Here is a 26,521-nt window from a genome sequence, read left to right as displayed (position 1 = left end):
AAAGGTCTTTAATTTTCTGATTTTATTTTATTTTTTTTAATTCAGGCAAACAACAACAACAACAACAACAAACAAACAAACAGCGAAGCACCGACAGTGTACTCTCTTGCTTCTCACGTGGGCCTCTCGAGCCTACGTGCCTTGCGTCATATCGTCACGTGCTTTCCCTCTCGCTCTCCTCCGGTACAGACTAAGGATCGCAGTCATGGCTTCGTGAAGCGACACATGGCATCTTGAAGCCATGAACCAAATTAATAAACACAACAAACAACAACAACAACTCACCGGAAAGCGGACACATTTAAATAGCAGGCGTGTTTGATTTCATTTGTAATTACAGCAACTCCGGTAATATCTCCAGCTAGCAGTCAGTCACACTGGGGGAGAGGCGCACTGCAACCTCCCCCGGTTTATTTTCCTATGATAGCCAGCTTTCTTTACCGTCACTTTTAAGTTTCCGTCTTTTCTAAGAGAAGCTCGACATGGGTGTGCAAGGTTTCCTGGAGTATATTGAGAAGCACTGTCCCAGCGCTGTGGTGCCGGTGGACCTCCAGAGGTTGGCCCGGGGGAGTTTGGTTGGAGGTGGCCGGCAGAAACCCCCTCAGAGTCCGCTTAGGTTGCTGGTGGACGCCGAGAACTGCCTCCATCGACTCTACGGGGGCTTCTACACCGACTGGGTCTGCGGGGGCCAGTGGAACCACATGCTGGGCTACTTGGCCGCCCTCTCCCAGGCCTGCTTCAACGGGAACATTGAGCTCCTGGTGTGCTTCAATGGCGCCCTGGAGAAAGGCCGTCTTCACGAGTGGGTCAAGCGGCAGGTGAACGAGAGGCAGACCGCTCAGCAGATCATCAGCCACGTCCAGAATAAAGGCACCCCACCGCCCAAAGTCTGGTTCCTGCCTCCCGTGTGTATGGCCCACTGCATCCGACTTGCTCTCCTCAAGTTCCGCGTCGGGGTGAGTGGAAACTCGGCCCGGCAGTGTCTGCCTGTTGAGCTGTGGACACAGCCCGAGTTAGCCTGCTAGCTGCCCACCTTGTCACCACAGCATCCTGACCCACGATAGGATGCTGTTCCCACACTTAGACAAGTTCTAACCTGCTGTGCGAGGGTGGGCAACTGCGGTGGTTGACTAGTATCCAACAGGTTGCTGGTCTGAGTCAGATGCTGGCCCCCCTCTGTCACTGTTTGTCCTCCCATCTGACAGAAGTAAACAGAGTGAACAAAAAGATGTCCAGACAGGTTTGGCATAAACGAACAAGTCCCTGTTTCACTGGAAGAACGTAACTTCATGGCTGAGGTTTAAATGATCTCAAAACAAACAAACTACTAACTGTAAAGATACTTTCTGCTCAGTTAATAAAACGATGAGCTGATGAGATAAAGTAGAAAGTTCTGACAGCGTCTCCGCCTCAGCTGTGAGTCCCATCACACAGCTGCTCGATTTGTTGGAATCTGGTAAATTAATGCAGTACGCCACAACTTCACACTTACATTTAAGACTTGTAGTGTGTGTTCTTTTTAACACACACACCAAAAATAAAGCCCTAATTTTACCTGAGGCACAGACCTGCAGGTCATTGAGGTCAGAAACATGTTCTGTGGCTCTTCAGAGCAATGATAGTGATGTGTTGACAATATGGCTGAACTGTTTATATATTTGTACTAATCCTAATAAAGATGGCATACACAGGATCTTTCTTTTAGTAGCCTGTTCAAGCGTGACCACAAAGCAGGCAGCAAAGTGAACGTGAAAGTGGTTACAGTGATTCTGCTGTAACAGTGAATACAGACAGAAGACTCCAGTCCTACACCAGTACACGTTTATTATAAGGCTGTAACATGACAAAAAGTAATCAAGTTGTGTTTCGTATTGTAATTTTCGGTCTGCCCACAGGATGATAACAGTGAAATAATAAAAACTGAACTCCAGTGTGAAAACTTATACGGGACTTATGAGCAAGGCTCACTCACCAACAGCTCACACGAGTGTGCTCCTCGACTGTAGTTTTCTTCCTGTGCATATTCTTTGAGTGCTTTAGCGTTAGCTCAATTCTTGTCTGTGGCTCTCCTCAGGTTGTCCAGAGTGTGGAGGACCACCACCTGGAAGTGATAGCCTTATGCAGGAAGAGTGGCTTCCATGGTCTGGTGGCTTACGACTCGGATTACGCCCTGAGCAATATCCCATACTACTTCAACGCCCACATCCTCAAACTGAGCCGCAACGGCAAAAACCTCACCACCAGCCAGTACCTGATGCACGAAGTGGCACGGCAGCTCGATCTCAGCCCCAATCGTTTTGTCATTTTTGCATCGCTTTTAGGTTAGTGTTGTAGTTTGAGCAAGTAATGTTGGTGGAAGTGTTTGCCCCGGTGAGGCTGACGGATACACGTTTTCTTTTTAACAGGGAATCACTTACTGCCTGATGAAGACTTGGCTGCCTTTCACTGGAGCTTACTTGGTCCAGAGCATCCCTTAGCATCTTTGAAGGTAAGGACTTTCTCTGAGAGCTGCGAGAGCTGTCGGCCTTGTGCTTAAATATTATGGTTACTGGTCATTTGTTTGCTCGTGCAGTGCACATCCTTGACTGATGGGAAGGAAAAGTGCACATGTTTTGCATTCAAACATATAGTAGCAAGCGCCAGCGACGCCTAGACTGAAGTAGCTACCAGCAACAGCGCAGGATCTCATTGATTGACATATGACCTGGTAGAAAATAGAGGCGTTACCTAGGCAACTGGACCCTGGAATGTCTGCAGGTGACCAGCTGGCAGCTTCAGAGCGATTCAAGATGAGTGAAGTGTTTCCAGTGTGGGCGTTGCTCAGCACACAGACAACCATTCATCCTCCTAGTCACACTTGTGACCAAATTTTAATCACCAGTTATTAGTTCGTCTTTATTGGTACTCGCGTCTATGTGACATCACCCATTTGAGCGCACCCCCACTTCAGACCAGTAGATGTGTTTGCATGGACTCGTGTCCTGGTTATGATAAAGTTTTTGAAGTATGTAGTTGTTTCGTTAGCACATGTAAACATGATCAGAGTATTTAAAAACTTTAATCGTTCTTTTTTGGTTTTATTCAACCTGGATTTGGTAACGGGACTCCAGGTCCAGCCTCCGTCCCTGTAAGTCGGCTTTAATTTGAGCGTTTGGCTCTCAGATTATTGTACATACACTGACCTTTATGTTTAATGGTAAATTAACTAAAACTTCTACTACAAGTCTCATTAACCCAGTCACACACGCATTCATACATATCTAGCACTTACACTCACACCAGAGGCAATTCTGGGTTCACTGTCTTGCCTAAGTGATCAACCCGCTCTGTCACCTGAGCCACAGCCACTCGCCTTGTTTAACATCACTGCTGTCATAAGGAAAAGCACACTTAGGCTCCCTTTTATGATGCTATCCTGGTATCAGTACCAGCAAGTTTCAGCAGCTGCCCTCAGGTAATAGTTATAGGTACATCTACCTATTTGTTTGTGTTTCTCAACATATCACACCTGCCTAAACTAACATCACACAGTTACCAGGATACTAGTATTTATTATGTACACAGGACACGCAGAACCCAAACATCTGTTTTCCGTGTAAACAGCGTTTCGCGTATATGACCTCGGATAAACCTCATACCCGGGTCCATGAAAGTCACAGGAACCACAGTGCTGTGTAGAAATATCCAGAGCATTCACATCCAAAACAGGCATGTGCTTAATGGGTTTCATATCTGTTCTGTCACAAAGCTTGTTGTATTGATTCTGATGGTGTCTGTATGACCGTCCAGATCCCACAGAGTGTTTCAGAGCCATGTTTTGCAGGATTGGAGATCTTCAGTCCATGCACAGTTTGACACGGACAAAACCTCTTTGCTCAAAATAGCAGTCTTCTCTTTCATGTAGTGATGAAGCTGTCAAAATGCTCTCAAGTTGACAGCACAAGACTCAGATTCTGTTTGTGGTGCTGCGGATGGGCGAGTTCACTTGGACGTGTGTGGATGTGCACATGATAAAAGATAACATGCAAAGTTCTTTGTTTGCCGCATAAATGTAAGCAGCCTCACTTTCATTAATTCCAGCTTAAGTGAGTTCATTGTCGTGGCACCAGAGAGTCTAATGAACAAAGTTCACTTGACACTGTTACGGTGGAATGATTCACAACACGAAGCACAATCTAAGCTTTTTGTGCACGAGTGTTACAGTAGTCGACATTTCAGTTTGATGTGGACATACTGCAGACACATCCGAACATGTTCACAAACCAGCAGACACCCCTGAGCCTGAATCCTTCTCAGATACACTTTACTTACAGAGGAAGAAGACACTTTTACTTTTGACTTAAATCATTTGTGCTTGTTGATTCGTAACCTTCCCTCTTATGCAGTGAAGGGTTATATAAGCTTTGGCTGCGTTCAGGACAATCTGTCTTTCACAGGTGCGTGCCCATCAGCTCGTGCTTCCTCCCTGTGATGTTGTAATCAAGGCCGTGGCCGACTATGTCCGCAGCATCCCCGACATCACTGACCTGGAGACCATTGGCAAGGACATCTTCAAGAATTCACAGGTATGAACTTTCCAAAAGCCCTTTGAACAAAGTTTGAATGTTTTGCTCCACCCTGTCATCCCCTCTACCCTTGGTAATGCAAACAGTGAGATATTTACAGATTCAAATGATTTAGCTTCACAGTAAGTGGTTGGACCAGCTAAAACAGTATGCTTGACACTGCATTTGACTTATTTTCGCCTCAGAGCTATAGTTCTGTTACTCACCTTTTCTGAAAATCTTGTGAATGCAATAACGCAGGATTTTGACATTCCTACCATAGGTGTATCTGCTTGGAAGCTGAAGGGTAGCAGTGGCAGTTTCATATGTTTAAAATCCATCCTCATGTAGTTCGCCCTTCTTCATACACAGCCAGTGCTCGGGGGGGGAAAGAAATGATATAGATGAGATAAATGAGCAGTTCTCCCAGTGCAGTCACATTAACCTCGAACCGCCAGGCAGAAATATCATTCTTCTGTTTTCTAGTTCACATCACGTTAAAGTCTTTGTGACTTTGAATTGACTGAGCAAGAAAAAACAGCCGTGAATGGGTCATGGAGCTAGAGCCAGCTAAAGTGATCATGTGACAGTTTTCAGATGTAGTCCTGTTGATTAAAGATGCAGAACGTCCGTGCTCTAAATAAAATCTGTTGATCTGCCAGATGTGCAGGTAGACTGCATGCGCGTGCCTCCTTTAGCATACACTACACCACAAACAATAGAAAGCTTTGGGAAAATTGATTATGAAACAGGTTCTGACAGGTGGTCTCTCTTCATTATGGCTTCAGTTTGGTATTAAATCTAGTTGTATGGCCAGTTTCTGTCCTTTACTCCTTTATTTTGGTGACACCGACACATAAGGGATCAGAGTGAGCTCTGAGCTGTGGCGATAAATATGTAGTCGCAGAGGATCCAGCGGGATGCTCAGAAAATGGGAAGATGATGAAGTGGTCTAAACACATTATTGAGCGTGCAGTGATTGATTCCATTTGAGTTACCTAAGCTATGTATATTATTTTTACTGCATGTTTTAGTAGAAAGTGGTCAAAATCAGGATAAGAGGAATAAAGAATTTGCTTGTTTGAAAGTGAATTTGGAGATTTTTTTATTTTAGACAGAAATACTCTGTTCTCTCATTTTTTTCTTTTAGTCTTGCACTGATGACAAAATCTTCCGCTTCAAGAAGGCAGTGGAGTACTACTCAGTGGCCAACCAGCCCCAACATTTACCTCTACAGTTGGGTGGGTTTTCGCCTCATCTCACCATAAACTGAAAACTCTGGAGTTCGGATCAGCAGCACTGATCCGTCGAGACGCGGCGCTGAGACTCAACACTTTAATATATCATTTATGACATTAACGTGCAGAGTTTCTGCTTTAACTTGAGTTTACATCAAAATGATACTTTTTTTAAAGTTTCCATTAAACTACTTTTGGGTTCCGTCTGTTCGGAGACTCGCTGCTGTGGGGGGATGTACAGTAGATAACATTGAAAAGTATAAACTGTAAATGTTATTTATGGGGAGTTTAACACAAAGTGTTCAAAGTTTAGAGGTTAAAAAGCATAAAACTAAACTGAGTTGATTGGACATGTCACTGCTGACCGAAGCAGCAGGTCAAACGCACTGAACAAATATAAAGGAGTGTTTTCCATCTTTTTATACAGTCTGTTACTCATATTCAGATAGACGTATCAAAACTCACTGGACTAAATTTGATCATTTTAACAGTGAAAGAGCTTCTCAGAATAGACGGCCTGCAGTCCACCTGCTCAGGTGCATTTTCTTTGGCTCTGTGTTCGGTTCTATTTGAAGCTCTTCAAATGCAGTACTGCTCCTACACGGTTCTTTGCCACTTAGTAACCACTATCAAATTTCAGTGTGAATGTGATGAAGCACATAAAATATCTGCGTTTGTAAGTGTAGAAGTTACTTTTCATATGAACTAGAGGTTTTGTGTTTGTTTCACAGTTAGACCAAAACACACGGGGGTGCCAGCTGCAGTGCCATCTCCTAAACTACTCGCCATTCCACAGGCGCCGCAGCCTGACAAACACGGGGTAAGAAATCCAGCCAGTACCACGGCAACGTGCTCCAGCTGCCTCAGCTTTCCTGATGCTTCTGTGTCTCCCCTGCCTTCAGGTCCAGCACTCGCACACAGACGCCGTGGTGGAGGGCAGCCAGTCTGTGGACTCGGTTGAGAAAGCTCTCCCAGAGCAAAAGAGCTGCAGCAGCATTTCTCCTGAAGGGAGGCACACTCCCCTCTATGAGAGATCCTCTCCCATTAACCCCAGGCAAGCCGGCAGCCCCAACCACATAGAGGCTCCTTTCTTCAATGCCTCCTCCACGTCGTCTTCCTCAGAGAACGATGAGAGCTCTGGCACAACTGCCAAGTGAGTAGAGCTCAGCATGTCCTCACTGATGGTGTGCCGATTCATCAGCGGCTACACTGACTGTTTGAGATCAGCAGCAGTGGGAGAGGACAAAGGTGAAGGTAGCTGTAAGCTAGTTTGTGCTTTATTCAGTCAGGACCAATGGACCTGGCCTAGAAATACAGTAAATTTGCTTTTGGCAGCTTTTGGCTCTTTTATGTGAATATGTAGAAATTCAGTAGAACAGCAGCGTGAGCCCAGCATAGAAAGAGCATGCATCGGTGACAGCTATCACATTAAGACAGACACCAGCAGCAGCCAGGGTAGAGTTGGTTTGCAGCTTTTGAAGAACCTGCTCTACCAGTCTGGGTGTCATCTGGATCCACAAATGGGCTTAGGGTTAGAAGGTCAGGGATACAGTTGGGGTTAGAGTGACCTCATGTTTGGGTTTTGTGACCTTTATAGATGGAAGCAAAAGATTCCACAGCAGAATAATCCACAGAGCGGTGGATGGTGTCGGCTGGCTCGCTCTTTCTTCCTATAAACAATCCTGCTGCCATCAGAGAAACACAACACGATTGAGATTCATCAGCCCAGAGCAGATTGTTCGGTCGCTCAGTCCTGTTCTGACATCGATGTGTCGATTGCGGGTTCTTTTGCCAGTGGACTCTGGGCACTCTGTCGGGTCTGTGGTTAAATAGCCACAAACTGCAGTAAACAGACACATTTCAAGTTTTTGACACAGTAGCTTTTTCATGCGATCAGAACACATAAGCCTCCCTTTTGCACATATCACTGAGCCTCTGACTTTGTCACCAGCTCAGGTTTCCTCCCTGGACTGGTTCCAAGATCAAGAACCGCTACGCTCTGTTGGAAATGATGCGTAGGCAGGTAGTACGTGACAAAGTAAAGGGTCAAAGGTTTCTTAGTATGATGTTGTGCCAAAAAGATTCTAGTCATTGTGAATGGCGGTTTATTTGACTTGTGGCTGATTGCTGTAAGAGACAGTAATGTTGAACACTTACCTGTAAATGCAACAAACCTGTTTCCCTGTTCTAGTCACGTGAGCAAGCACACTGAAGAGTGGCACAAAAATGGACATGCTGCTCACGCTTCCAACACACCAGAGAGAGGTGAAGGGGCGAAAGTGAGTCTAGCTTGACCAGTACTACATATTGGTTGATGGGGAATCTGACAATAGACTTGATTGAACATCCCCACACCCCCTTGTGTCCTCAGACTGACCTGTGTGGGACCTCTGCTGTGAACCTGGGGTCACAGGATGGAGATCTCCAAGGCTCGAATGCACAAATCCCCTCCCTGCTCTCCATGCCCACCAGGAACCATATGGACATTACCATCCCACCTCTCCCTGCCCCCGCCCCCGAGGTCCTGCGGGTTGCCGAGCACAGACACAAGAAGGGCCTGATGTACCCCTACGTCTACCACGTCCTCACTAAGGTCATCTAGACTGCTTTTATCTTTGACGTGTTGTATTTGGCATATACAAACTCTGCATGTTGGTAGAATGTGAAGTGCCTGTGTTGAGCGGCCTTTGTCACTGTCCAGCACTGATCTAACAGTGTGCCTTTGCAGGGAGAGATTAAGCTGTCTGTCACCATTGAAGATGAAGCCAACAAAGACCTGCCTTCAGCAGTGCAACTGTTTCGACCTATCCGTCAGTATGTTTACGGAGTGCTCTTCAGCCTGTCAGAGGCCAGAAAGAAGGCTGAGAGACTCGCCATGAGGAAGAACTGCCTCCCTGAGTGTGAGTTATGATCAAACAGCTCCTTTATGTCTGTTTAACACTGTAGTGAAAACTCACGGGCGGGGATTTTGAGATTAGAGCAAGACTGAGAGCAGGGCTCTGCACTTCCACTGTTTTTTCTTTCTTAGGGGTACTGGTTTCAAGTTTCAAATAATGAGGCTGGTGTGAAATGTCCCAACAAACATGCCCGTGTGGGCTCACTGGGGCTGTGTGCACAAGGCAAACCCACACAGGCCCCGAGCGGGTGTGCCCACTTGGGGCCACAGCAGCCAGGGCCCTTAGAAAATAGTCACTGGGACCTTGAGAGGTAAAACTGTTGTTGGGCAGACATGGGCCAGTGAGTGTTTTTGTAGACAAACAGTATGGGTTGCACACAGAATTCCTCCTAGGAGCCCAAAAGGAGCAAAACTGCTGTGGGACACACGGGGGAAACGTTTTTTGTTCATCCACAACTATTGAGTGTGGGCATGCGTGGGGTTGTGCTGGTATCAGACAGAGTATTTTGAACTGAACCATGCAAAGCTACTCTAGTATGTGTAGTCCATAAGGAGAGAGCATTGGGCGGTCGTGGCTCAAGAGTTGGGAGGTCGCCTTGTAATCGGAAGGTTGCCGGTTCGAGCCCCGGCTTGGACAGTCTCGGTCGTTGTGTCCTTGGGCAAGACACTTCACCCGTTCCCTACTGGTGGTGGTCAGAGGGCCTGGTGGCGCCAGTGTCCGGCAGCCTCGCCTCTGTCAGTGCGCCCCAGGGTGGCTGTGGCTACAATGTAGCTTGCTATCGCCAGTGTATGAATGTGTGCGTGAATGGGTGGATGACTGGATATGTAAAGCGCTTTGGGGTCCTTAGGGACTAGTAAAGCGCTATATAAATACAGGCCATTTACCATTTAGCTCTTTTGTTGCATTAGTTTGTTATCTACAGGTGCATCAGTAGCAACTGTGTCGGACAATTCTTAATTCTGATTTGGATTTTTTTTCTGAGAACTATAACTCATAACAGATTTTCTGACTGTTCAAACCGAGGCTGCTGGCTCTGAGCTCCAAACAACTTCAGACACTTTTACTTGGTCAGCTTGTTTAGAATATCCAACGTCAGCAGCTCAAGTGTCTTGTTAAGTTTGTTGCTACAAACCATTTTGTGGTAGTTCTCTGTGACAAAGTGGGTGAGCAGCTGTCACACTTTTATAATTTCATTACAAGTTCATTTTCCACACTACAGAGGTCCTTCGTTTACTGTGGGAGTCGTGTTCCAAAAATAACCAGCGACAGGTGAAATCTGCGAAGTAGCCAGCTTTATTTTTTACAATTATTATAGATGATTTAAGGCTGTAAAACCCGTCACTACACACTTTATACACTTTTCTCAGACAGGCACGAACATTTTCACACTTTTCTCTCTTGTTTAAACTCTCAAAGTTCAAACCTTCGTAGAAAAATCAGTCCAGTATTGTAGAATGAAACCAAGGATCAAACCCTGTTTGAGGTCCAGAACATGGGAACAGAGCAGCTGCCAGAGAATTCAACATAAACGAATCAATGGTACAGAAGTGGAGGAAGCAAGAAGAATGAGCTGAGTAAAGTTTGACTTATCTGACTGTTTTGTTTCGCTCAATGCGCCTTATAATCTGAAAATTATGGTAACTTTACCTTCCTTTAACATGTCCAGAAATCCAACTTTCTGTGCGATGGTTAGCATCTTCCTCTGCCTTCTGGGTGCTACTGCAGCTGCCTTTGACAGTGCAAAACGTTTCGTTGACATTGTTGTGTCTGTTGTGGAGAAAACTTAGAAACATACAGTGCAGCACTTCAGAGTCACACTGCTAGGATCGAAGATTTATGTAAATTTGACAAGCTGAACGCATTCTGTACTGTACAGCCAATCAGGACGCAGAACACAATGCGCCGTAAAAAAATAAAATAAAAAAAAATAAAAATTGCACAAAAGAAAATCCTCAAAACAGCGTTACAGCGAGGGACCACTGTCCATCATGTTGTTTTTTCTACCATACATGTGCGTATTTGCTATAGCTTCACATACTAAACTTGGTTTGTTTGTGTTAGCATTATGTTGCAGTTAATATCAAAGCATGTACAAGTCATAATTATAGTATTATATTGTTATAAATATTGTTCATCCATTCTCTTCCAATTATCCACATCAGGGCGCGCGGGGCTGGAGCCTATCCCAGCTACCACGGGGCGAGAGGCAGGGTAAAGCCTGGACAGGTCGCAGAGCTAACGCAGAGAGACAGACAACCTTTCACACTCACATTCACACCTATGGGAAATTTAGAATCACTACTGAGCCTAACCCCACTAACTGCACGTCTTTGGACTGTGGGAGGAAGCCGGAGAGGAGCCACACAAACACGGGGACAACATACAGACTCCACACAGACAGACCGGCCTTTCTGTGTGGAGTCTGTGAGGCAACAGCGCTGACCACTTGGCATTGTGTTTGTTTGTTCTGAGCCACCATGCAGGTCATTGTTGACATCACTGCGCTAAACCAAGCAGAAGGGTGCTCTACTTGTGTATTTTTCTTTTATAGGGACCCATTTAGCTGTGTTAATGATCTGTGAGTGTTTAGTGACTGTTATGAGATTTTCATATGTACACGTTAGATTTACAGGTTTGAGCTGTTGGTACCGGCTAGACTAATTAGCTGTGAATTGACGCCCTACATAGAGTCAGTCAGAGGTTGTTTCCGGTGAGCAGATGATGTGTGCTGCTTCTTTGTTGTGTTGGTTTGTTTAATATGGAGGTCTAACTTTGTCACAGAGAACACTGTAAATAAACTCCTCACCTCAGAAAACTCTAAATATTATTTTTACCTGCCTGCCCAGACTAGCTTACATTCTGTATTGTTGACTTGGGTTTACTTTGGTGAGCTTTGTGTCTTCTTCATTCAAAGTTAAGAACTCGATTACAGCCATAGCCACATGCTAACCACATCTGGCTGTGAGTGTGTGCGAGTGACCGCTGTGCATGAAAGGGACCAGCATATAATCAGATTTGAGCGATTGACTCGTCACCGGTCTAGGCCAAGATCGGTGAAAATCATCCGATTCTGGTTTCGGTCCGTTCGACCACTGTTGATACCTGTTATGTCTTTAGGTTTGACTGGAACCTTTGAGTCATGATCAACGTGTAAATAACAGCTATTGAGCCCTAATACTGATATAAAGCTGGCTTTTAAACATTTTTTTTACATGCTATAAAAGTACGAATCGCTCACTATTTTTTGTCCTCCTGCAGACACACATGTCATGGTTAAAGAGTGGGCTGCCTACAAAGGCAAATCTCCCCACACTCCAGAGCTGGTGGAGGCTCTGTCCTTTAGGGAGTGGACATGTCCCAACCTCAAGAAGCTGTGGTTGGGGAAAGCCGTGGAGGACAAGAACCGCAGGATGAGGGCGTTCCTGGCCTGCATGCGCTCTGACACCCCGGCCATGCTGAACCCCGACAACGTCCCCACGCCCCTCTTAGTGCTGTGTTGTGTGCTCCGGTGAGTAGCCACAGTCTGACAGCTGGAAGCAGTGCGATGCTAAAGTTTAAGGGAGTGAGGATTGATGAGGACGGGCTCGATCGGTTCCCGCTTTCTGTAACACTGTTAATCTTCTGTGTTTTGCTTCAGGTTTATGTTACATTGGCCAGGAGTAAGAATTTTGCGTCGTTACGAACTTGACGCTTTCCTAGCTCAAGCACTTTCTCCTAAACTTTATGAACCTGACCAGCTGCAGGAACTTAAGGTGATTTTATAGTCTTGATTATATGAGGAGCGTCTGAGAACTGCATCCGGGAATATCTCGGCTATAATCTGCTGCTCAGTCAGCCGTTCCCTTGCTTTGTATTCCACCTCTTTCTCTTCTCTGGACACTCCTCATGTTCCTAAAAACAAGCTCTGCAAAACACTGTTTTGTAGAGCTTGTTGTTACTGAAGCTGTAGCTTTGTGTTAAGAGATGTATTTGTAGAGCTTTGCGGGATTTCAGTGACGTGTGTGGATGGTTTATAAATTCAAGAGAAGCTGGATCGATTTGACCCTTTTTAATTGAACCATCCACATGAGCTGTGCGCTTTCCTCTTTGTGGTCTCTGTGTGTGTAGCTCCCCTCAGCCTGTGTCAGAACATCTGGGTTGTGTGTGTTGGCTTTCTGTCTTGGCTCAATTAGCTTGTTCGTCGCTGTGCTTTAGCAGCTGAGTGTGAATGGGCTGCTTACACCCGCTCTGTGCTTCGCTTTGCAGTTCCCCCGTTTCAATCTGAATGGTCAGCAGGGCTGTTAGGGGTTGCTAGTTTTTTATTTTCATTTCAGCATTTTAGAAGTTTTTCATATTTTGCTTCCACAGATTGACAACCTGGACCCTAGGGGAGTCCAGCTGGCTGCTCTGTTCATGAGCGGCGTGGACATGGCTCTGTTCGCCAATGACGCATGCGGGCAGCCGATTCCCTGGGAGCACTGCTGCCCGTGGATGTACTTTGATGGCAAGCTGCTTCAGAATAAACTCGTCAGGGCCAGCAGGGAGAAGGCCCAGCTCATCGACCTCTGTGACGGTCAGGTAGATTCAGCCGCACCAGTCTCACGTCAGCAAAATACGCTCCAGTATCAAGGTTGGGATAGGGTTTTCTCATGCTTCTAGTGTATTTGAGCCTGCTGTATTTGCCATTAATATTGTTGTTGTAGCTTAATGAGTGATGCTAACTTTACACTATCAAACCTGTGCTGTAGACATTCAGGGAATCAAACAGTTGAACAAAACAAACCCTAAACTGTGTCCTGTATGGGGTTCAAAACATATATAAACAGAATACCATTTGCCCAAAACTCAACCCTCTGGGCTCTATGGTGGCCATTTGTGGCCACGAACAAGCTGAGAGGGAGTTTTTATGTTTTTGCTCTCCCTGCACAAAAATAACAATGCATTATAATCAATGTTGATGTGAATCAATTACATGCCCCAGACTCTACTATTAATAATACAAGAAATTCCAGTAGCAATGCAATTATAGAAAATTGCGAGATGTGATGTTGTCTTCCAGCTAGTGCAGTGGACAAACAAACTGGTGTTTAAAGGGTTAAAAATGTAAAACGTAATAACTATTTTATATTTATGAAAAAAACTAAAGTTAGTTAAAAGCTTTATGCAGAAAAAATGGCAACAAAACATAAAAATGATAAAACTTACAGACCTAATCTGTCGGTGGACACTTTTGGCCTCAAACAAACTGAAAGGGTCGTGATTTTGAACAAACCCAGAGGGATAAGTATATGCGTCCCCGAGTGCTGCTATTGGTTATTTACCTTCATGCTCACATTAGAGTTGGGCAATATGTTCTAGTTTTCCAGCTGAGCATCTTCAGTCCAACAACTGACTGTGGTGTGTGTGCGGAGCCATCCATCCATCCATCCATGGACCTACTTACATGTAAAAATGATTAAAAGACTTACAGTTATGGTTTGCATTAACTCATCGTGAGCAATTTGGGGCTTTAATGATTTCTTTGAACTGTTCTCTCTCCAGGGTGGAATAATTGCATAGCTGCTTTAATGACTTTAAAAAAGGTGCACAATTTAGAATTTTCTGTAATCCACACAGGGTCAAAAATATAAAGAAAAGCTCAGATATTTACATTTGCTCACTGTTTTAATAAGAGAGAAGGCCAAGGCCTATTAACTTCTCGTTAGTGATTATGATCGACTACAACAGGTTGTTTCTCTTAGCCAGCATAAATAGGGTTTGTTTGACAGCATTCATTAGATGGAGCAGTACTCAGAACAGTGGGGAAGGCCAAGGAGCTCAGCGAAGAGCTAAAAGGAGAATTGTAGAAAGGTTTCTCAGTGCCAGTTAAAAAAAACAGTCGTATGTAAGTACAAGTTATTTAAAGTTGTCACCATTATGCCAAAGAAGAAGGCCTAAACTGTGATCCTCAGATGAGAGAAAATTGGTTAGGATTTTCAGGAACAACCCACCAAGGCGTGTCCACGGTGAGTGTTACGTTGCCATGGACTGAGAGGATACAGACCGAGAAAGAATCCCCAGCTTTACATTTAGAAGAGTAAGGATGAGGCTTTCACACCCGAGAACGCTTGGGAAACTGTGTTAACATGGACACGATTGGTTGTTCTAACAGGACACACATCAAACATCATACAGTTTTAGCTTGTTGGTAACAAAAGCACCTGGATAAGGTACAACTTGGCAGAGGTGGGACCAAGTCATTGTTTTGCAAGTCTCAAGTAAGTCTCAAGTCTTTATCCTCAAGTCTCAAGTCAAGTCTCAAGTAATGTCAGGCAAGTCAGAGTCGAGTCTCAAGTCACTGGTGTAAAAGTCCGAGTCAAGTCACAAGTCTGAAACTTTGAATTTCAAGTCCTTTCGAGTCTTTAAAAAAAACAAACGAAAAAATAATGTTGCAGTTATGCTAAATGTAAATATTAGACCATGTAATTTTAAAATCTGTGTTTTTCTCAACACATACAAAATAGTGAACTTAGAAAATATACACAAATTGTGAAATTGCACCTCTTTAAAATGCAGCTCAATTAAACTTAGCTCCAAGAATAATTTTCACCGACAGTTCTGAGATAAGCTGCATGTTACTCTTGGATGCGGTTGTAGGACCGGCTTTAAAATCGCATGACAAAAATATCATACACATTAAAAAAAAAACTGCATCACCAACGTAGCCTGGACAACATTTGCTAGTTAGATGAAGTCAGCTATCTCATCGTAGCATATTTATATGCATATTTATAATCATACGGTTCTTGGAGTGAGTGCATACACTCATGAAGTTTAGTAACTTCAGGTCACTGCAACAAGCCCAGGTACAGTTTACCGCCGGATGGGTACAGGACCTTGAAATGCACCGTGTAGAACGAAAGACCATCGTACGTATCATAAGTTTACCAGTCTCACAAATCGTCGTCATAAATACACATTCGTTAACCGTTTATTAATATAACCTTTGAGCTCAACGGTAATTAATTAGCAGTGGAAATAATTTCTGGTAGCATCACAGAAATGTAGCAGTGACAATAATATTGTATGCTGTAATCGCACTGGGCAATTAGTGATACAAAAAACCTGTTTTATCCTGTGAATAAAAGTATATGTTTTTGTCAATGTACCATAATAACAGAAGCGAAACACAATATTGTGTCAGGACAATTCACTATTTATGCACAATAAACACAGGAGCATAGCGCGACAATTTCTGTTCAGCGCCAGACTTGCTTGTAACCTATATCACCAATTATGTTAAGAAAAATGACGCATTAACTACAACAGCAGACTGACCTTTGTGTAAATGCTTGGAGCAGACTAACCTGTGAGCTGGAGAGTTCTGGGACGTTATATTTGATCTTTGAATGGCTGCAATCCAGGCCACCCGTCGCCTCTTTGTTACTTCGGAAACATGGCTCGAACAATTTCTCTTCCACGACGTAATCCGATAACAACCGATCTCTTTACCCGTCGGCTTCCCGTGGCTGTCATGCGACCGGCTATTGCAGTTAATAACACAACAGCTTCTTGACATTTTTGTGTTTCTTTTTATCGCTGTGTGACTGATTTCAATTGAAAGCCTGCGTGCGCTAGTACCGCTTGCCACGAGTTCCCAGAATCCTTTGCGGTTCTACCCGTGAATGACGTCACATTTTCAATCTCCATATAATATGCGTGTTAAATTTTATATTTGGGGTGAAATATCAAGTCTTTTCAAGTAAACCGGTTCAAGTCCAATTCAAGTCCCAAGTCATTGGTGTAAAAGTCCAAGTCAAGTCACAAGTCTTAGAACATTTTTTCAAGTCAAGTCTAAAGTCATAAAATTAATGACTCGAGTCTGACTCGAGTCCAAGTCATGTGACTCGAGTCCACACCTCTGCAACTTGGTATTGGGTATTTAACTGGATATTATTGTGAAGGTCTGTATATATAATCAATTCAAACCTTTGCATTTTAATCATTAAAGATGTGTGCTGTACAGTTATTCCACCCTGGAAACAGAACAGTTCAAAAGAATCATTAAAATTGCTGTAACATTCATGCCACGAGTGTATGTAAACGTCTGACCACAACTGGAAATGAAAGAGTGTAAAAAATGGGTACAACCTGCTGTTAAACAACGGCAAAGAACAGCTAACAATATTCCAGCATCTTGCCTAGAAAAGCATTCTGCTGTATTTTATTAGCTCTGAAATGTGTCTGAGAAAGGAAGCGTGATTTCCACACTGGTGACGAAGTTCCTTAAACTGACCATAGAGGGCAGGGTCTCTTCAGCAAAGCAGTAGCTACTCAGAAGAGTAGCTACATATGTAGCGATATATGTAACTACTCAGAATGAGAAACAAAATTGTTTTAAGTGACTTCAAACAGGGTTATCAGTTCCAGGCTGGTCTTAGTTGTGTGGGAAGTTTCTGAAAACTATCTCTAGGTTTCACGGAGACTGGTCCAAAAAAGTTCTCTTGATGAAAAAGCCTTATTTATGTCTGTGGTTAGAGGAGAATGACTAGAAGGCTAAAAGCTAAAGGGAAATGTTTTCAATAAGCACTTGTCACAGACGAGGTCTGCAGGAGAACGCACAAATCTCGAAGCAGATGCACTGCAGAGACAGAGAACCACACTGGTTCACTTCTATCAGCTAACAACAGAAAACTGAGGCTCCAGTTTTCACTGGCTCATAAAAATTGGATGAGAAGATTGAGCAGCTTTTGCCTGGTTTGAGCCTCGATGTCTGTTGTGACATTTTGGATGCTAAAATCAGTATTTGGTGTTAGCAGCATGAAAGCATGGATCCATCCTGCCTGTATTAGCAGTTGAGGCAGCTGCTGGTGGTGTGTGGACATATGTTCAGCATCATTTAAATATCGCGGCCAGCCTGAGTATTGTTGCTGACTACGTTCATCCCTTTATGACCATAGTGTACGTATCTTTGATGGCTCCTTCGAGCAGCGTAAGCTCCTATAATTCCAAACTGGTTTCTTGAACATGATGATGAGTTCACTGCACTCAAACGGCCTCGACAGTCACCACAACACAGCAGCTTTAGAGTGTGGGGGTCGTCTACTGAGTGCCTGAAAATAGGGAACTGACTGAAGATGCCTGAGATTGAAGGTAGTCTGCACACATATCATTAATCTTTAAAACTGCACATTTAGTTTAACGCATTCTTAAAAATTTTAAGGCTGTTCCTGTTGTTTTGTTGAAACTACTGTTGAGCACCTGTTGTCCCAGATCTCATGAAAAGGCCAGTTTCATTTTACCGTGATTTAATCAGACACTGAACATTTTCTTGTCAGACGGCGAGCACCGCAGCTGATCTAATGAAGCTGTTAAAGGGAGGCACTGTGTTTAACTGACAGCAGTGTGATATTGATTTTATAGCTGCTGATTCAAGAGGCTGATGACTGCACAGACAAAAAGAGCTCTCTATGTTAAGCCAGTGCTTGTGTGATATCTCTCTCTTCAGGCTGAGCTGGCGGCCAGGGTGGAAAAGATGCGTCAGAGTATCCTGGAAGGCCTCAACTTTGCTCGGCCACCTCATCTGCCTCCTTTCCCCCCACCGCCACCTCTGCCTCCTCACGGGATGCCTTTCTACCCTCCCACTGGTTATTTCTACAACCCGCCTCCAATGACGCCTCCTGCAGGGAGAGGCTGGGGGGTGCCCGGTGAGTTCTGCTCTTTAAAACATGTAGCCCAGATTAAGGTCATTTCTCACAAGTCTTCAGAAACAAAGTGTGGTCTTAACATTTGATGCCAACTTCTCGCTGTTTCTGTAAGGATTGGAAGCAGTCCAAACACAAGGTGGGAAGCTGGAGATCGCCGGCACTGTGGTGGGTCAGTGGTCTGGTACACGACGCAGCCGAGGAAGAGGAGGCATCCCTCTGCAGGTGGTGTCTGTCGGTGGACCAAACAAAGGGTAACAGCAGAAAGATCGAACGTCTCGCTCATATTACTTTGAGAACAGACTTTTCCATCATTTACGTTACACGAGCAAACTAAGAAAACACCACTTTCTTCTTTTTACCACTGTAGAAAATGAGACAGTGTCATTCACATCAGCATATCGCGCCCATAGTGAAGTAATACGGCTCGATGCATGAACTCACACATTTTTCTAGACTTTTCGGATCTGAACTTTGTGTAAAACGATCAGGTTTCTTTGTAATACACTTTATGACTGGTCCTGATATATGGTCTAAGCCTTCCTGTCTATAAGCTCATGTAAAAACTACTTGTTTTTCATGTAGAGATTCAAAATGTGGCAAAAACAGCAGATTAAAATGAATCTACAGTGGAAATCTGTCTGCTTCTTGCAGTCGTCCAAGAGGCGTGATTTCTACACCGCTCATAAGGACGTTTGGTCGGGGAGGACGGTACCACGCCCGAACCTTCAAGAGCCAGGGAACGTACCTGGTAAGTCAGTCATGATTTCATTTTATTTGGAGGGACTGTGCAGAAAAAAACATTATCTATGAAAGAAACAATAACACTGCTCTGGATTTCTAATTCCATCGATGCAGACAGGATCCCCAGCACAACAGATAAACACTAACTGTTGTGCAGTTAGGTCCATATATATTGGACACTGACACAAGTTTAGTTTTTTTACCTGTTTACTGAAACATGTTCCAGATATACTATGGACACAATGTGCAGACTCTCAGCTTTCATTTGAGGGGATCCACATTCAAACTGGATGAAGGGTTTAGGAGTTTCAGCTACTTAACATGTGCCACCCTCTTTTTAAAGGGACCAAATGTAATTGGACAGTTTACTCAAAGTGCTATTTCACGGACAGGGGTGGGCATTTCCTTTGTTATGTCATTATCAGTTAAGCAGATAAAAGGCCAGGAGTTGAAGAAAAAAAAGCAAAAGTGTGGAGAAGGTGTGCAGCTCATGATCCAAAGCATGGCACAGAGGCAGTGTGATGGCTGTGAGCGGCACTGGCACACTAGTGTTTACTAGCATTAAAAAGGAAGAAGCCCAACATCTGAGTTCATCCATGAGTTCAAGACCTCAGGCTGTCATTGCCAGCAAAGAGTTTTCATACAAGTGTTAGAAATGAACTTTTTATTTTCAGTTATTCAATCTGTCCTGTTGCTTTTGAGCCCCTGAAATGAAGAGATTGTGTTCTTTTTGTTCAACCCACTGAATTAAAGCTGAAGGTCAGCACTTCATCATTGTGGTAATGTACAGAACCACAATGTCTGTCCAAATATGTATGGACCTAACTGTACCCCACTGACCTCCATACATACAGGCAGCGATTTGAGGCCAAATTTCACATTTCATTCATCGCTCTATCAGACCTGTTGCCACATCTTCAGTCCAGCTCTTGTGTGGCAAATCCCAGCATTTCATTCTGTTTTCTTTAAGAACAACAGATGAATGTGTTATTTATGAATTAGTGCCGGATGTATCTGTCAGGCCACTGCTAGATCTCTGTCTGCTTTCAGTTTTCTCATCTTTTTGAAGGACACACTGCACTACAGTCCAGTGTAAAAGCTTGTTTATGAGTTTGAAACCTGAATGCTTATATTAATAAGTAATTGTGTTGATCTAGTTTAAAATACTGACCAAAGCAATAGTGACTGTACTTTTGCCATCATTGGTTATTGACCATCATCGACCATTTGAAGCTTTAATCTTCAAGATGATCATCAGTGTCTGAAATTCTCAGTGTTTGTCACACGTGGATTTTGGTACCAGAGAAACGAATAATTCCTAAATTGAAGCTCAGCCTGTAGTTTGCTTTCCCAGGAAGGTACCTCACAAAACTCCCGATGCAGCTGTTGGTTTTTCCACTGTTTAATTACGGTGCAAAACCAGAACACAACCATTGTGTGAGCTTTCAGCATGGGAACATGAGAGGGAACTAAACAGGCTCCCTGCATGTCTCTGGGCTTCCTTTTGCTGCTAATTAACTTCTAAATAACTCTTGAGTCCTTTTGTTTGTTGGCAGGACTTCCAACCCACAAATGCATTTTTCTGTGCTGCACATGATTTTCAATGGACTTTTGTAACATGTGGGCCTTAATAAGCTCTAAATATCCTCTTCTACTGTATCACACCATTGAAAACACACAAGTTATTTTCATTGTTTCTGTGTTTCTAAATGTTTCCGACATTTTCTGACCTATGAAGGTCATCACAGTGCACAGTGCCTTCTGGGTCTTTGACTGGTTGTATCTAACATCTACTATCATCATTTCTACCAGTATAAAAATGGCTGTATTTGACTGTTATCATCTAAAAGAAACAATGAGAGTGATATTTTCTGTCTGATATTTTCTGAGTAAAGAGTAGAAAAATGCTGATATAAAATGACAATCTTCTGAAGACCCACAACTCTGTTTTCAGCACTTCTGGTGTTGAATTTTATGCATGTAGTCCAAGTACTCACAAAACCTGCTGATTTCTTTTAGATATCTTCTCTATCTTATAGTTTGCGTTTTGCTGTTGGTCTCTCTTTTGGCGGCTCCCTTTAGGGGGCGCCATAGCGGATCACCTGCTTCAGCCTGTCCTTATCGTTCTGCTCCTGTCACACCACGCTGTATGTCCTCCTTCACTGCATCCATAACTCTTCTCTGAGGTCTCCTTTGTCCAGTACATTCACTGTCCCTGTTCATGTCTAAGCCATCTCAGCCTTGCCTCTAACTTTGTCTCCATGCTGTCTTCAGCTTAGCCTCCTGTGTCTTTGTCAGTGCCACTGTCTCCAAAATCGATCTTCTTCACCTCGCTCGGTCCCTCCATATTTCTCTCTCCAGCCGTGGCAGATGGCTGTTTGTCTGCGGTCTAGTTCTGTTAGAGACCACTTTCTGTTAAAAGTGAGTTCTTCCTCCCCACTAGAGCAGGGCGATATCACCAAAAATATTTATCACGATATACATTTGAAAACTTGCGATAACGATATAACTGACGATATAATTGACACTAGACAAAAGACTTTACAACTCCACAACTTTATTAGTGCAAAAAAAATAAATCAATGTATTTTCACTTAAACAAGCAGCATTAAAGTTCTATAAAAATTTAACAGTGCAAATGCAAATTCCTCGCTGACAGTTTAACCAAGTGGAAACTGGCCGACACATCCTCAGCATAACCATGTTTAATATCCACAAAACTTGAAAAGAGGTTAAACACACACAATACGGTAATATTATGTTGAAGCACAGTACGTATCACTCCGCGAGGCTGCCTACGATAGCTGTAATGCTCCGACAATCCATCAAGCGGTGCGGCTTCGTGGCTTAGCAAAGTTGTACTAAAACGTGACAGATTTTCGAGCGCCGTGTACATAAAATCGTTTCGAGGTCAGTAAACAACCAGAATTCATACATAAGGCCATTGGATTATAAGGGGCACTGTCGATTTTCAGAAAAATCAAAGGATTGATTTTAAGTGTGACGTATTTTCCAAAAAACACGGTAATAACGACGGCCCGCTAGCATGCGCTACCAAAAATACTGCTTTGTTGTGTATCTGACGGGCGAAAGCTAAACCAGTTCCACACCACTGAAGCTGCAGCATTTTTACAAACCAATTCTGGTTCATCCGTTTCATTCAACGATCCGCTTTCGCCCTCCTCATTCGCCGCCATGCTTTTTCCGCCATGTGCATATGAAAACAAAGGCACTGCGCATGCGCGTTTTACTCATATTCTGTCGCGATATTTCATTTTCGTTGCCCAACATTACACCGGTGTTACCGTGAACGGTATGATATGGCCCAGCCCTTTGCCATGTGCAAGTGATCATTAGATTGCTGGGGCTCTCTCCCTCTCTTAATATTACAGGCTCTTCTTTAGATGACCATTGATGTGAACAGGCACTATATAAATGTAGTATAAACAACAATGGTGAGATTTTTTTTAACCTACCAAACTCAGAAATCTACAGCTTTTTAAAAATATCATATTATAACTGATGACCATCACACCACAGGCTCTACTTGCTTAATCTATTTGAAAGCAGTTTTATAGTGTTTAAACCTTTCTCAATATGGAGATGTTACACGTGGTTAGAGCCATTGGACTGTGCAAAACTTAACAGCTTGCTTCATTTCACAAGTGTCAATGTGCATCATTGACAACACATTAGGCAAAATACAGTAAATAAACAGGGGTGACTTCACTTTTGAAGCAAATTATGTCCCTCAGTTATTTCTATCTATGTAGTCTATAAGAGTCTAAAGATCAAAGAACCAAATGGGTTCTTTGATCTTTTTTCCTAAAAGATTTTAAGTCACTGTAGCCAATCGTGTTCCCTTTCGAGCTTTGCTATATTTTAGGCAAGCTACACAACTGCATGCTGCTGAGCTTTCTCTTCTAGCATAACTAGTTTAAGTAACAGACAGTGTCACCTTTGAGATGGCGTGTAATCCATGCATTTTATCCCTACACTTCACCTGTTTAGAGCTTTGCCTTTTGAACATGTTGCATAGGCACCGTGTCCAAATGGCAATAAATAGAAAAAAGTCTGCATTCTCAGGATTTCTTTGAAGAACCCTCACCGTCATTTTTTCTGTCTGTCTACCAGAGCAAGCCTGCTTACAAGCCTGCTCAAACATCTGGAAACAACCTAGTGAAGGACCAAAAGAAGCCCAAGCAGGAGGAAAAGAAACCTGCACAGCACGGTGAGAGCTTAGCCATGGAGAACGGTGTGGAGGACAAGGAGCCAGAGCAGCTGAACGGAGAGAGAGAGGAATGTGGGGCTCTCATCCAACCTGAAAGTGCCTTTAGCAGTGACTCCAAGACGTGCAATACTAATCCTCACTTAAATGCACTAAATGTAGACAGTGGCTGCCATAGAGATGAAGGTCTAGAGGTCACTGTCTCAACAGAAGATTAAACCTATTTTTCTAGAGAGGGTGAAGGATGAAACATGGAGCAAGGTTAGGAACACGAGGAAATATGGAAAGCTTACATTCATTGTACTTTTTTCTTTTCAAACAAAGAAACGAGATGTAATTCGGATCCCTCTCTCTAAACACACGAGATCCTAACACCGGTAACCTGGAGTCACTCACTCCCTTGTCACTTCAAATCAGAAGGTTACTGCTTGAAGACGCTTTAATTTGAAAATATGAGTTGATCTGTGTTTGACCTGCTTCTAGTACTTACCGTGTGCAGGTATGGATTTTGTGTTGTCATTGTAACCGCTCAGTGAAACAAGTGAGGCATAATCTTGTGCTTCCATCACCACTTTGAGTTGTGTTCATGGTTAAACAGCTCTGTCCCTCACTAGACGTGAGCTCCACGCTGTTTCGCTTATTTAACTGTAAGTAACGCCTCGAGAAACAGCTCGCGAAACAGCTTGAATTGGGGTTTTGAGCTGTACTCAAAGCTGTAGAGCTGTAGTGTTGCCACTTTGATAGAAATCTTCTGCATGGTTCGCAGTCTAACCAGTGTGTAGTTATTATGCATGCTGTCCTTTTTCTTCCATTCTTCCCGGTGCCCAATTACAAATTAATGAAACATCTAATACCAACAAAAGTCCCAAAAAGTAGTTGTTCTAACCTGGAATCTTCTTGTGATATTGACCTCTGTTGCATTAAAAAAAGGTTATTTAGCCACTTTGGAGTAGTGTATTCATGCTATATTGTTCTGTTACTGTTTCCTGTTTTAGTCAAAAAAATGAAACTCACCCTTTGTGTAGCTAAAAGGCTCCACCTTTAAATCAAAACTTTAGCCATTAACCAGTAATCATTAGGGAGATTTCCTTTAGTGTTATTTATACACTTGTAATTCCTCTTCACCAGAATCATCATTTCATGTTTTCACTTAATACTGCCAAAGCTTTTCATCTATCACTAGTGATTGGAGAGATGGTGTAATCTCCTACCCCTGTCCCCCTCGCAAGAGCTAAATGGGTTACCTTCTGTGTAAGTTGATCAGTTTCTGCCTAACTCTTGGATTGTAAAAGAATGAACTGCTGATGGGTTTGGTTGAATGTTCGTGGATTTTGGTGTGGTGTACTTGAAGGCAACTTAGCTACAATGCTTAATAAAACTATATTCTTTTAGTACACACTGTTGGTGGTTTATTGATCTGTCTTAACACTGGGACATGTAGTCATAACACTGTGGTGGGCTGCTAAGTTTACACAAATTTTTATTTTTTTATATCCAAGTGACAGTCAAAAGAAAGATTCTGCACCTACACCCATTGCCTGTCTTCCGCGAGGCTAAGCAGATACACTGCAAAAGCTAGCAAGCTACTGGCACAAGAATAGCAGTGCAATATCACACTTTTTACTCCCCCACCTCCCAACATCATAGGAGGGAAGAGAGCTGGGTACCCCAGGGAGAATGGATGATGCCCAGGATGAAGCTGCCTATTGTACTTTACCTTATTATCTATCATACATAAACTGTCCAGGAGTGGATGATCATATTAAGCATGTCCAAAGTGTCAGATAATAAATTCAGTGTATTTACCATGTGATCCAAAAATGCCCATAATATTAGAGACTGAACAGAGAGCGAGCACCTGGCAACTGTGGGGAGGAAGAACTCCCTTTTAACAGGAAGAAACCTCTGTCAGAACTACACCTGGGGAGGTGCAGCCGTATGCTGTAACTACTTGTTGGGTGAAAGAGAAGAGACCACAAACTGTGGTCCTCTCCCACACAGCTCTGTGTCAAACAAAGTTGTCATCCAGTCTTTAAGTGATGACCTGATGAACCCTGTTTCCAGGTCCAAACTACTCTGCATGTATTAAGGCTGTTGTGTTTTTAACATGTGTTAATACTTTATATCTTCTTCTATTTAATCTGAACAAGCCCCTAAAAAAAGTCAGTGATCACTGTCGGCCTCTCTCGGTTTCTATCATCACTATTCATCTGCAGCATGTTTTAAAGCTCAGTTTTTAAAACCTCACGATGTAACTACAGCCCAGCACATGCAGCAGTACATTAATAACTAACCTCGTATTGTGGATGGATTATCTCAGTTGTTCTCCTGACTGACGTTTGGCCCGTTTACAGCTTCCTGCCATGCGATTGCATTTGTCCCTAACCATCGGGAACCCTCACGTTAACAGCTGTAAGAAAAAGGACGTTTTCTTTGGACTCTATGGAAAAACCTTAGTACACATCCCGTGATTTAATAGCTCGTAGAAGCACTTTAGCAAAAACTTGAAGTAATTATTTTCTGTATGCCATTATCAGTCTCTCACATCGTTCTTGAGAAATTTTGCCCCACTCTTCATTACAACCTTGCTTCATTTCATTGACGTTTGATGGCATTCATTTATATACCGCTCTCTTAGGGTGCCATCACAGCATTTCAGTTCTTGACTTTGGGTGACTGCAACACCTTGATTCTTTTGTTTTCCAGCCATTCTGTTGCAGATTTGTGCTTGACATCACTGTATTGTTGCATGACTCAGCTTCAACCGAGCTTTAGGTGTTGGACAGATGGCCTCATATTTGATGCTCAAGCACCTTGGTAAACAGAGGAGTTTATGGTCAGCTCAATGTCTTCAAGGTACCCAGTTCCTGTGGCTGCACAACAAGCTCAAATCATCACCCCTCCCCACCACTGTGCTTTACAGATGGTATGCAGTATTTATGCTGATATGCTGTGTTGGGTTTTTGGGCAAACTTCTTCGCCTTGGTCTTGTCGATCCAAAGGACATTATTTCAGTAATCTTTTGGTTTCTTCAGATGCAACTTTGCAAACCAAAGCCATGTTGCCATGTTTTCTTTAGAGACAAAAGGCTTTCAGACAAGCCATAGTTGTTTGGTCTTTTTCTAAATGTAACATGTTTAACATGCTAACTGTAGCGTTTGCAGTTTCCCTGAAGATTACATGGTTTGATTGGGGGTGAATTTCTTCT

The 26,521-nt window shown here is 43.3% G+C and overlaps 1 protein-coding gene across 1 annotated transcript; it reads left to right on the top strand.

Moving 5' to 3' along the window:
* Positions 1 to 24,709, top strand: LOC113023027 (constitutive coactivator of PPAR-gamma-like protein 1 homolog). Its single transcript, XM_026169072.2, has 17 exons — positions 1 to 956; positions 2,075 to 2,321; positions 2,406 to 2,488; positions 4,437 to 4,565; positions 5,695 to 5,785; positions 6,514 to 6,602; positions 6,685 to 6,935; positions 7,974 to 8,061; positions 8,154 to 8,375; positions 8,511 to 8,682; positions 11,938 to 12,187; positions 12,317 to 12,431; positions 13,027 to 13,236; positions 18,146 to 18,344; positions 18,457 to 18,595; positions 18,996 to 19,092; positions 23,220 to 24,709. Exons 1-17 carry the CDS (start codon positions 483 to 485, stop codon positions 23,529 to 23,531), a joined length of 3,168 nt encoding a protein of 1,055 aa, XP_026024857.2. The 5' UTR covers positions 1 to 482; the 3' UTR covers positions 23,532 to 24,709.
* Positions 24,710 to 26,521: the final 1,812 nt, after the last annotated feature.

Source organism: Astatotilapia calliptera, chromosome 5 (genome assembly GCF_964374335.1).
Source record: "Astatotilapia calliptera chromosome 5, fAstCal68.1, whole genome shotgun sequence".
Taxonomy (NCBI): domain Eukaryota; kingdom Metazoa; phylum Chordata; class Actinopteri; order Cichliformes; family Cichlidae; genus Astatotilapia; species Astatotilapia calliptera.
This window is presented reverse-complemented; position numbering and strand designations above follow the sequence as displayed.